The 12,318-nt window shown below is 58.0% G+C and overlaps 1 protein-coding gene across 2 annotated transcripts in view; it reads left to right on the forward strand.

Annotated features, from left to right (window-relative positions):
- The window catches only part of OLFM2 (olfactomedin 2), a 93,184-nt gene that overhangs the window by 58,666 nt on the left and 22,200 nt on the right, over nt 1–12,318 (forward strand). For both annotated transcript variants that reach the window (XM_073318420.2, XM_073318419.2), the window contains exon 3: nt 5,684–5,839. In XM_073318420.2, the coding sequence (XP_073174521.1) occupies nt 5,684–5,839 (156 nt within the window). The remainder of the gene's footprint in view (nt 1–5,683; nt 5,840–12,318) is intronic.

Raw genomic sequence — 12,318 nt, forward strand, 5'->3', positions numbered from 1 at the left:
GCTGGCCTGGCGGATTGAAGCAGTGGGCGGGGATGCATGAGATCTGGTCTCAGCTCCCAGCTTTGCGCTGACTGTGTATGTGACGGTGGGTCTCAGCTCCCCTCGGTGTAAGCATGGGGCCACCCAGTATCTTGCCTTTGTCTGCTTAGATTGTAAACTCTGGGCAACGTGCGCAGCACCCAGCCCAGTCAGGTGGAGCCTCCCAGACACACACGAGGGGCACTTCCCCCACCGCTAACATGCAGCTACTTCTAGGGTGAGGAGCAGTGTCAGTTTAACAGCCGGGCATCGGGGCAGGGCGCAGAGGGGACTCCGGCATTCGGAATGCGCTACGGGGGAAGTAGGATCCCACCAGCCGGGACGCGCCCAGGGCCCTGTAACCTGTTCCTGGCAAGGTGTAACTCTTGCCCCTGGCTGGCTAAGGATTAAGAAGAGAAGACAGGTCCTGCACTTAGGACGGAAGAACCCAATGCACAGCTACAGACTAGGGACCGAATGGCTAGGCAGCAGTTCTGCGGAAAAGGACCTAGGGGTGACAGTGGACGAGAAGCTGGATATGAGTCAGCAGTGTGCCCTTGTTGCCAAGAAGGCCAATGGCATTTTGGGATGTATAAGTAGGGGCATAGCGAGCAGATCGAGGGACGTGATCGTTCCCCTCTATTCGACATTGGTGAGGCCTCATCTGGAGTACTGTGTCCAGTTTTGGGCCCCACACTTCAAGAAGGATGTGGATAAATTGGAGAGAGTCCAGCGAAGGGCAACAAAAATGATTAGGGGACTGGAACACATGAGTTATGAGGAGAGGCTGAGGGAGCTGGGATTGTTTAGCCTGCAGAAGAGAAGAATGAGGGGGGATTTGATAGCTGCTTTCAACTACCTGAAAGGGGGTTCCAAAGAGGATGGCTCTAGACTGTTCTCAATGGTAGCAGATGACAGAACGAGGAGTAATGGTCTCAAGTTGCAGTGGGGGAGGTTTAGATTGGATATTAGGAAAAACTTTTTCACTAAGAGGGTGGTGAAACACTGGAATGCGTTACCTAGGGAGGTGGTGGAATCTCCTTCCTTAGAAGTTTTTAAGGTCAGGCTTGACAAAGCCCTGGCTGGGATGATTTAACTGGGAATTGGTCCTGCTTTGAGCAGGGGGTTGGACTAGATGACCTTCTGGGGTCCCTTCCAACCCTGATATTCTATGATTCTATGAAGACATTAGGGTTAACCCCGTGAGCGCTTGTGGAAAGTGGGCGGCAGGGGCTCAGTTTGACAGCAGGCCTGAAAGGCCCCCTAGCAGCGTGCTGAAGCAGCAGGTCAGACCCAACTTGGGGGTGGGGGGCCCCCGATGAATTATGAACACTGTTCTCTGCCCTGCCTGGGGCTGCATCGGCGTGAGTGGGTTTTGGTTGCAAGAGGAAGGCTGCGGCAGAAGCAAAGGTGTGAGTGTGAGCTGCTAGGGAGCGGGTGTTACGGGTCCCCCGAGTGCCTGTTCTTCAGAGTGTGAGAGGCGGTTACAGCTGAAGCAGCTCAAGTGCTTAGCCCCCAGTCCGGTCCCTGGCGAGGCAGTGGTCACACCAGTGCGAGGGTGTTGGTGGTGGTTGTTTAATGTCCACATTGCAGTCGTGCCAGAGGCTAGCCACGATGGTGCCCTGCTGTGCTAGGAGCTGTACAAACACGTACTGAACTACAGTCCCAAAGACGAGACCTGCCCAGGGTGGGAGGGACAAGGTCCCAAAGCTAGCAGGATGTGCAGGAGTCCCAGTCTGGAGCTGTGACCACAGCCCAGCGCTCGCTGATGGCAGCTCTCTGCAGCATTCCAGCAGAGGTGAGCCGGGAAGGGGGCACCAGGGTGCACGCAGAGCTGACGTTTCCAGGGGAAGGGGGGTGGAGGGGTTGGGGTGCCCCCCAGGACCTGGCTCCAATGACCTGCTCCCCCTGGACTTCCAGCAGAGACACAGGGCTTGTCTCCGCTGCCATGTGAGCTGCGACCTGGCCCTAGCTAGCATGGAAAACAACAGCCGCACGAGCATGCCGCACGAGCACACAGCCCCGCCTGGGACCCTGCCCCGCCCTGGAGCAGTCACCCCGCCCCGCTGCTGTTCCCGGAGCTGGCTGGCTCCGAGCTAACTGTGCTGTGGCTCCCTGGGCTGCGTTCAGGCTTCTGATCGCAGTGCAGACCTGCCCACGGTGCTAATGTGCCACCGAGACTTTCGCTGCCTTTGGAGGTCTCCCCTCCGGCTTAGCTTGGGAGGTCGGGGGGCTTTGCCCAAAGGTTGGCATCCCGGGGTGCCTGGCAGTGCTCCACAGGGGGATGCAGCCTCTGGAGATGACGTTGCATCTCTGCGAGGTGCTGCAGAGAGAGACCTGCCCTCTCTCCCCACGTAGGAATCGCCCCCTGGGTCGCTTTACCGCGGTAAATGTTAATAAAAGCTGTTAAGTTTTCTAACTGGTCTCAATTCCCCCATCTGCGGTGGGCAGAGTCCACGAGGAGGCGGCTTTCCTTTCATTTCCTCTCGGCTTTTTATACATTCACACACAAAAAAATGATTAAACTTTTATTATAACTTGCTGCAAAACGGCTCTGAAGCCTTCCGAGGCTGCAGCCGCAGCTGTAAACACCAAAAGGGCCCCTGTCAATAAATAAATAACCACTGAGGGAACGTGGCTGCGTTCTCGTCTCGTTAAGGCGCTGAAATAAACTAATTTTAGTGGCGGCGGCCGATGAAATGAAAGAACCGAAGCCCACAAGAAATGTGCACTCGGGTGGTTTAAGAGCCAAAGAACAGCGGCAGCCCTGAACAAAAGATGGGAGTTTATACATGAAAGCTGCAGGAAGAGGAGTCTTCTCGGCCGCGTTTATGTAAGTGGCCTAACTATGCACCCTAGGCGCGAGACCAGGAATTGGGACAGCTGGGCTGCAGAGATTCCGAGGCCGGGATTGTGATCATCCTGTTTTGCCTGAGCTGGAGAGCTTCTCTGCCTGGCGCGGCGTGGTGCCTTAGACAGACCTGCAGGAGAATTCAGTCCCTCCGGTTGGGGTGGACTTTCTGTCCATCTCCGTGTCTGCGCAGCGCCCGGCACAACCGGCCCCTGGTCTCCCGGGAGCCTGTCGGTGCGACCGTAGTGTGCAATCAGTCAGTGCTGTATTTATTTAGCCTCCTATAGCTGCTCTGTCCTGGCCTCTGGGAGGTAAGCTGGGTGTTTGTTAAATACCCGCGGCTGGATGGGCTTTACTAGTGACCTCGGTGCTGCTCTCTGCGGTGAGCAGTCCCCTCAGAGCTACCTCTCGTTCAGCAGGCAGTTTGTCTATCCAGAACCGGTGCACGGGGGTGACGCACCAGCCAGGCCGAGACACCGCGCGCAGCCAAGTGAGCAAGCAAATTGCATTTGCAAAGATCTTCACACACGTCTCGCGTGCACCCCGGGCTACGGACACTGCGCTGCAGCGTGTGACGGGGGAGCGGATGCTGGCGGAGGAAAGCAGGAAAAGAGAGAGCCCCGGGCAGGCAGAGGTTAGGGAAATCAGGCTGTAGCGTGACCCTTCCCCACAGGACACAGAGCTGGAGATCCGTGGCCAGCACCTGTGTTCTGCTGCTGTGTGATTACGGCAAACTTCCCTCTGCCGGAACGGTGGGCCCGGCAGTTTCAGTGTCACCGTTGCTGGGCGTATGTCAGTGTCTACCCAGGTGCTGAGGAAGCCTGGCCGTGCCGTGCCTGGGGTTTGGAGCCACTTATCGCAGGGTTTACATGTCCGTAACGCTGGGCAGTGGGGATTGCTCGTTCTCCAGCCCAGGCGGTAGTGGAGAACATTGCCGCGGTCCCTTTCTCCTCCCACGGGGTGCAGGGTGGGAGCGGGGCACTGGGGCAGAGGCATCCCGGAGATGTCACTGCCACACTGGGAATTAAAGAGCTGGCATCGAGACTGGGCGGTGCGGGCTGATGAACTGGGAACCGGTGACGTACCCTGTGCTGCCTCGTTTCCCCTCCCCAGCCCGCCCGCTGCCCCTGCCGCCTGGAGACACCTGTGCTGTGTGACGTGTGCGGTAGGAGCCAGCAGGGCAGTGTGGTGCCGGCTGTCCCAGGGCGGGAGCGCTCCCCTGCAGTCCGCTGGCCAGTAGCTACACCGGCCCCGTGCGCTGGGGCCTGCTCACGCGCCGGAGTAGCCCTGGGTGAAATTTGTCAGAAAATATTTTATTCAGCGAAAAATGCAGTTGTGGTCGACTTGAACTGACTCGTGACTCTGACATGAATAGTTTCGGCCACTCGTGAAAGGGCTGCAGGAGGAGGAGATGGGGGGGGCTCGCACCCTAACCCACTAGGCTCACGGTTTCCAGGGGTTAGGGCGCTCACCTGGGAGGTGGGCGACGCAGGTTGAAATTCTCGTTCTGGAACAGACCCAAAGTCACCAAAAATTCTGATTCCGTTTGACCCAAAGTGAAAGGTTTTTCGTGGGTCCGTTCCATGGCTGTTCCAGGCAGCAACGTGCCCAGCCCTGGTAGGGAGAGACGGTTCTGTGCCGTAGCAAACACGCAGGGTGGCTAGATAAGACGGACAAAAGAGAAACGGGCCCAGAGAGGCTGGGAATAGAAGGCAGATCTGCTGAGTCTCAATCCAGCGCCCTCCCCGCTAATTCGCGCTCCCTCCCCAGGCACAAGGCTCGCCAGCAGGTTCCAGTGCGGTGCCCAGAATCTAAACATTTATTTGGAAAAAAAACAATCCCAAAGCTTCTGGCTGTAACCCAGTTGCCATCCACTCGTGGATATGAATGGATTGAAACAAACCCCCATGCACACCGCTCCTGGTGCCCTGTGGCTCGGCATATAATGGGCCTCATTGTCACTCACCTGGTAACCCCTTTACATGGTGTTGGCAGCACAAACAGGCCTGGTTGTAAGTGAGAATCTGCTCCCACACTGAGTGTGATCAAAAGGAGGAGGGGAGCTGAATGCAGTGACTATGCTCGAATGAGTGACTAATGGCTGCTGATGCTGCCAGGCCAGCTGCCTGCTCGCTTCCCCATCTCTCTGGTGCAGAGCGAAAATGCTTTCTGCTTGCATGCCTGTAATTCATTTAGCACAATCATCTTTTCATTATGGGCAGGAGGTGCAGAGCTGGGAGAGGGCCTCATTAATTAAACAGAGATCAGGGAAGGGAGCAGGGCGTATCAAATCAATTCTGGCCAACTCTTTGCAGAATCCAAATGGGAAAGTCACCTGCAGCCTTCCCAGGGAAGGCAGAAGAGTGCGCTGCTAATGAGGCATCTCCCTGGAGCGCTGGTATTAAATCAGAGCTTCGTTCTGTTCCCAGGTCCTTATTAATAACACTCAGAACAACTCCGGTGGCCAACTCTTCCTCCGCTCTCATCCGTGCTGAGCTCTGATTTCGGGATCTATATTGCATGGATCTGGGTTGTTTTGCGTGATGGGGAAGGAGCTGGACAATCCTGCGGGTCCTGAGCTCCGGGCTTTGGGAAGTAGAAATATTGCTGAACTTCAGCAGAACTTGAGTTCCTGTAGGAGGGAAATCCCCCGGGAACAGCAATAGAGGTGACGAATGTACCTAGAGAGAGAGCACGTGTCCCACGACCACACCGCGTGCTCTCGCCTGTACCAGTCCCCAGGGCTGCTCTGGGAAGGAGGGGCCGTACCCCCAAGAGCGCACCTGCTCTCACCGCTCTGTTTTGCTTTTCCAGGTGCAGAACGTCTCCCAGTCCATGGAGGTGCTGGACCTGAGAACCTACCGCGACCTGCAGTACGTGCGCCACACGGAGTCCCTCATGAAGGGGCTGGATTCCAGGCTGAAGGTGGCCACCGAAAGCCAGAAAAGCCTGAACACTAAAAGCTTCCAGGTAACCCTTTGCAGACTCCCGTTTGCCAGTGGTCTAGCTGTCTGGTACTGCTGCCCTTGGGTGCAGTCAGCGCTGTGGTTCTGAGTGATGCCAGGAGTGCCTGGAGCATAGGGATGGTGCTGCTGTTACGTGGGTCCAGCTGAGGCTATGGGGCAAGATGCAGAGAGGCATAAGTGATGCCCAGGCCTTGGCGGGATTTGGGCGTCGAGGTGTGTGACGATGTGACTCAGCAGGGAGGGGGGAGTGTTGACCTGGGAATGTGCCCTGGGGATGGGAGACCTGAGAGCCTATAACCTGAGCCAGGAGGGGGAGGGGGAGGTGACACCTCTGCCCAGGAATGTGAACAGGGGCTGCAGCAGGGAACCTGCTGGGTGGGTTTAGTTTCAGTTTGGGGCTGGGTGGAGGAACACAGGGAACCCCAGGGCTGGGGTCTAAGCTCCCTGCTCCCCCAGAAGGACGTGATTGAGGGGTCCTGGTTGTACCCACAAGCTCTGTTTTTGGACTGTGTTCCTGTTGTCCAATAAACCTTCTGTTTTACTGGCTGGCTGAGAGTCTCAGTGGATCCCAGGAAGAGGGGTGCAGGGCCTGGACTCCCCCACACTCCGTGACAAGGTGGCTTTGCAAATCCCATTCTGCGTCTGCTAGGAGTGCCCAGAGGCACCAGCTGTGACCAGCGCCGCATGGCGCCGGGGGCTGCACAGACCGTCCTGCCCAATGAGCTCACAGCCTAAATGGACGAGGCCAAGGCCCATGTCCTGCTGCTGTAACATGCCAGCCACAAACCTGCCCTTGGCCTGGTCGGCTCTAGGAATGTGGGCCGGATAACTGCGTCGCTCAGGGGCGTGAAAAATCCGCCACCGCCCTCATCTCCCACGAGCAACGTGGTTAAACCGACCTGGCCCCTGGTGTAGACCGAATTCTCCTGTCAGCCTCCGTGCCTGCGTCAGTGGGAGACCCCGGCCTTTGGCCGAAGGGAGCATCTTCAAACACCCCGGCACATCTGTGACGATGTGAGGCAGCAGGGAGGGGGGAGTGTTGACCTGGGGAGGGGAGACCTGAGAGCCTGTCACCTGAGCCGGGAGGGGGAGGGGGAGTGACACCTCTGCCCGGGAATGTGGACAGAGGCTGCAGGAGGGAGCCTGCTGTGGGGGTTTAGTTTCTGTTGGGTGCTGGGTGGAGGAACGCAGGGAACCCCAGGGCTGGGGTCTGAGCTCCCTGCCCCCCAGAAGGACGTGACTGAGGGGTCCCGGTTGTACCCACAAGCTCTGTTTGAGACTGTGTTCCTGTGGTCCAATAAACCTTCTGTGTTACTGGCTGGCTGAGAGTCTCAGTGAATGCCAGGAAGAGGGGTGCAGGCCCCGGACTCCCCCCCACTCCGTGACAATGTAGACAGTTCTGTCGGGGCTAAAAGCACTTATGCTAGTGTCCCTTATTCTGGTCTGTGCTGGGTTATGTGCGTTCGTGGTGGCAGAATTGTTTCTGCACTGGAGCTTCTCCCAGCAGAGAGATGTCGGTGGGAAAATCACACCTAACCGAGAAGGTGCAGGGAGTGGAATGACCGGGCCCGGGTCTCTATTCCCAGTCCAGAGCCTTAGCCACATTGAGGTGTCCCTAAATAAGTGCATGAGTCAATGAAATAGGGCTCTGTCCCGGCAAATGTGCAATTGCTACCCAGCAAGTGACAACCAGCTCCCATGTGCCATAATGGGTGGACTCTGTGACCGAACACCGAGTAAGCACCAGGCTGATCCCTACACACAGGGACCTTCCCTCGAGGAAATGGGGTTCTTTCTGAAGCTGTCAGCCTGAGCCCTGACAGCCAAAGTGTGTTTGTGTCTTGGGAGCGGCCAGTGCCAAATGCTGAAACCTGGCCCAAGGAAGCGGAGGCGGAGCAGGGACCCGGAGCTGACAGTCGCAGAGACGAGGCGTTGATCAAACATCTGAGCTGTAGCAAATGTCTTCGTGGGTTTAATCACAGCGGCTGGTGCCAGGCCCCTGGGACTGGGATACGATCCTGTCAAGAGGCAGGAGTTGTGGCCCAAGGACACCGGCTGGGAATCATGGCCCTGGCGAGAACCGGAGAGAAAAACCCCAGTTGATGGGAGCTGAAGGCTGAGGACTGGTCTTGGTCAGCGGCTTCCAGGAGACCCTGGCTTGCGGGGAAGCTCCTGAGGGGTGGCTGCAGGCACCAAAACATGCCTTGAAGGAGGACAAGAGGTAGGGTGGGGCCTTGCACCTGGTGAGTGAAATTCACCCCAGGGGATGGGCCAGCACCAGGCCCAGGGCCACCCCCCAGCTCCTCACCCCCAGGCAGGGCCCAGCACCAGGCCTGGCCTCCCACCCTTCACCCCAGGGGATGGGCCAGCCCCGGGCCTGAGCCTGTTGTATTAAACTGAGCGGAATAAAGGCCCAAAGAGTGGAAGGTGTTAACACGACCCTGTCGCTGCCCAGGGTTCGGGGCTGGCACAGAGACCTCAGCCTGCTCAGCGCCATGGCAAATGTGCTGGGGCAAGGAATGAAACCCAAACAAAAGGCCGGTTGAAATTGAACTGAGTGAGGACTGAAAGCAAACGTACGCCCTGCCTATCGTGGTCTCAGAGACTGGACATCGGTGAGCATCTCGTGCTGTCCAGCCCTCCGTGGTGGTGGTCGGTCCTGGGCTGGGAGCAATGGGCACCTGCCTGCTTTTGACAAACCGGACCCAGGAGGGGGAGCAGCACTAGGCCAGTACAGATGGGGAAATATGGGGTTTGTTGTTCTCCAAATGCAGGGCGGCTGCTCCATCACGGAGGGATGTGTTGGGCTGGCGGGTTGGAAAGGGCCACCCGAGGGAGGGGAAGACGAAGCAGGATCTCAGACGTGTCCATCTGGAGTCCTTGCTGGTACAGCGGTGATGGTCCAGTGCCCCCATAGGCAGGCCAATTACCCAGGTTTAAACCGGCCAGGCCTGTTTCTGGAGGAGTTTGTCCCTGACGGGTTCTGGGGGATGCTGTTTTGCAGGACTGCACATGCACCGGGGCTGGCCCATGCCGTTCCAGAAGTACCAGCATGCACCCCCCACAAACCCCGGGCAGGCCCTGGCATGAGGCCTTGTTCCCCCCACAGCTCCTCACCCCGGGGCAGGGCCCAGCTCCAGACCCAGGCATCACTTAAGTCCTGCTGGGTTTAGGCCTTTGGCTGCCCCACTGCCTGGGGGTCAATTTCACCTCACACGAGCAGAAGCAACAGGCAGTGAATGCTGCAGAGTGAAGCGTCTTCACGTGCCCTTGAGTTGGGAGGCCCAGGGATCTCAGTCGACCTGTAATGTGGCTTCCCTGGCTGTGGGCCCGTTCCAATCACCCACGCCCCAAAGACAAGCTCCCTGCACCCTCTGCGGCTGGCCTGCCCTAGGCCCACCCCTGCCTGCTGCCCCCCATCTCTGCCGACTGCAAGAGGGGTCACGCCTAGCTGCGAAGCAGCTCGTGCTGGTCACTGTAGATGATGGGATACCAGGGTAGATGGCACCCGGAGCTGCTCCGGTCTGGCCGTCCCTGTGTCCTTTGTGCCCGTGCCAGGAAAGCGTAGTGCTGTCGGACTTGCTCAGTGGAGGAGGTGTCTCCCACAGAACGGGCAGGAGCTGCCGAGAGGGAGATGCTGGCTGGAAAGTTGTTTTCTCATCTCTTCCTCCCTAATGAGAGAGCTTGTGGCATCCTTGCCCAGAGCTGCCACCTGCCTGTTCGCGAGCCGCACACATGAATATTTCATCCTGTTTTCTCCCCCGATGGTGCTTTGAACAGTCCTGCTCGGTGGAATCAAAGCGTCGCAGGTACAGACAGACTCTTCAGGAGCCCGCGATTCCTCTCTGCCGCAGAGGCGGGCGTCTATTCCGCAAGCAGGGGACGCCTGGGGTTCAGCAGCATTTTACAGCTCAGCGAGAGATGCTCCGACAGCTGAGACGTACATTCAGAACTTCTCACCCCCCCAGCCTGGCAAACTTCAGCCGGCATCATTAGCAGAGTTTGAACCCGCGGCCTTCAGCGTGCGATGTTTTCAAAAGCAATGCCTGATTGTGAAAGCCGCGGTTCGGGACCCCGAGCGGTGAGCTGCCTTAAAGGGACTATGTGGTAAGTACGTGTTCCTGGAGATCAGGACCCTTTAAGGTGCCCCAGATGGGGCCACCCAAAACTACTAGTTGCATCTGAAAATGTCAGTCGTTGAGCTGCCACACAAGCCAAGGGAGCAGATCCTCTGGCTAGTATCTATAGTAAGCTGTTAACCTCCCGTGTCCGCTGAAGAGGGACAAAACCCCTGCTGGGTTCGTGTGGATCGCTGTTCGTTCTGGAGGCGGTGCCATGGAGCCTGGCATGGTGGGGTCTGGTGAAAGGTGCCGTCTTGCCAGCCCCTTGCATGGAACAGATTTCACATGGGAGGTGGCGAGGTGAGGTCCCCACACAAACAGCCCCTCCCTTGGGAAGTCTGCAGTGATGCCTGTGGAGGATCATGGACATTACAGGTGGAGAGACCCTGCCGGGCTACCTCGTCCCATTTCTGCTGGCAGTACGGGCTTGTTCCCGGCTGCTTCTTCTCCATGGTCTGTGGCCTCTGCATCTCTAACGTCTTCTGCATTGCCGCGAGCCTTCCACAGCACTGCAAATCCCAGCTGCAAAAAAGCAGCATCCACTGCTGGCCTCATAGCTTGGGCAAAGGGAGTTGCGAAGTTGGAGAGCATTCAGAGGAGAGCCAGGTTTCAGAGGAGCAGCCGCGTGAGTCTGTATCCGCAGAAAGAACAGGGGGACTTGTGGCACCTTAGAGACGAACCCATTTAATTGAGCATCAGCCAGGAGACGGACTCGAGGTCTGAGAAACCTGCCCGACAGCGAAAGGATAATCTGCTGGGCTTACGGAAGAGAAGGTTACAGCGCGGCTTGATCACGGCGCTGCCTACGTGGGGAGGAGATTTCCGATCCCAGACTAGGCAGAGCGAGAGGCAGCGGCTGGCAGGCGGCGCGAGACGAATTCAGTGTAGAACAAAGGCACGCGCTGATACCAGTGAGGGGACTGACCAGGAGCAGCTGACCCTCAGGTGCAGGGGACTCTGGATGACGTGGTCTCCTCAGACGGCAGGCCCCTGGGCAGGATGCCGGGCTCGTGGGGGTGTTTTCTGGCCCGCAGGAGGTGACACTAGACTGGTACCTCTGGGGCCAGAGTTGATGCTGCACCTTTACAGGCAAGCCCCTGCCGCTCAGCTCTTGCCAGGAGCCCTTTGGTCCTGCCTCCATCAGCTCCGCTCAGGAGTCAGCGGGGGAGGCAGGGCCATGGGCCAGCGCCAGGCTGACACCAGGAGAAGGGCCTGGCATTTGCAATTAAAAATAAGTAAACAAACAAATGGCTTTCCTGCAGCCCCTGGGGAGGAATCTGTGCTGATAAATGACTGCAGCCCGGCCGCCTCCCCAGCCTCTTCTCCATTCAATCACCTTCCCTTCCCCCCCCGCCCCCCCAAGTCATTTTTCAGGTGCTCCGAAGCCGCTGTGATTAGAAACCATTTGCTGGGAGTGATGGCTGTTGATTTCTGCAGCAGATGGGAGAGGAACTGTAACCCAGCCAGACCCACCGGGCAGCAGAGCTGCCAAGAGCTGCAATCTCCCCACTGCAGCTGGGACGGGAGCATGGGGTGTGACGATGTGACTCAGCAGGGAGGGGGGAGTGTTGACCTGGGAATGTGCCCTGGGGATGGGAGACCTGAGAGCCTGTCACCTGAGCCAGGAGGGGGAGGGGGAGGTAACACCTCTGCCCGGGAATGTGAACAGAGGCTGCAGCAGGGAACCTGCTGGGTGGGTTTAGTTTTCAGTTTGGGGCTGGGTGGAGGAACACAGGGAACCCCAGGGCTGGGGTCTAAGCTCCCTGCTCCCCCAGAAGGACTTGACTGAGGGGTCCTGGTTGTACCCACAAGCTCTGTTTGGGACTGTTCCTGTTGTCCAATAAACCTTCTGTTTTACTGGCTGGCTAAGAGTCTCAGTGGATCCCAGGAAGAGGGGTGCAGGGCCTGGACTCCCCCACACTCCGTGACAACTGGTGGCAGCGGTGGGATGTACTGCACCCCGTGAACGGCGCTTCCTGCAGTAAGTGACTGGGGAGCAGTAAAACGAAGGGGAATTGACGGGGACCAGGCGTGCTGAAGATTCAGAGAGAGACGGTTTCGGGGGGCGGTTAACCCCTGGGAATGTGTGACCAGAGAGAAAGACTTTTGCAGTAACAGGGTCCCCCAGGGGATTGCAGCGAGCGGTCCCAGGGGCGGAGGAGTCTGCAGCTCGACCCTGGCAAAGAGTCGGTGACCTCAAGAAGGACGGGCACACGAGGGGCTTTTCCTGGAAACCGTGGGAAGCTGCCCGGCCTGCGAGTGGCCAGCAGGGAGATGTACGCTAAACGCCTGAAGAGCGACCTGGTGGAGCTGTGCAGGCAGAGGGGGCTGCGCATCGGGAGGTCCACCAAGGAACAGCTGA

The sequence above is a fragment of the Lepidochelys kempii genome, chromosome 20, assembly GCF_965140285.1.
Source record: "Lepidochelys kempii isolate rLepKem1 chromosome 20, rLepKem1.hap1, whole genome shotgun sequence".
NCBI lineage: Eukaryota > Metazoa > Chordata > Testudines > Cheloniidae > Lepidochelys > Lepidochelys kempii.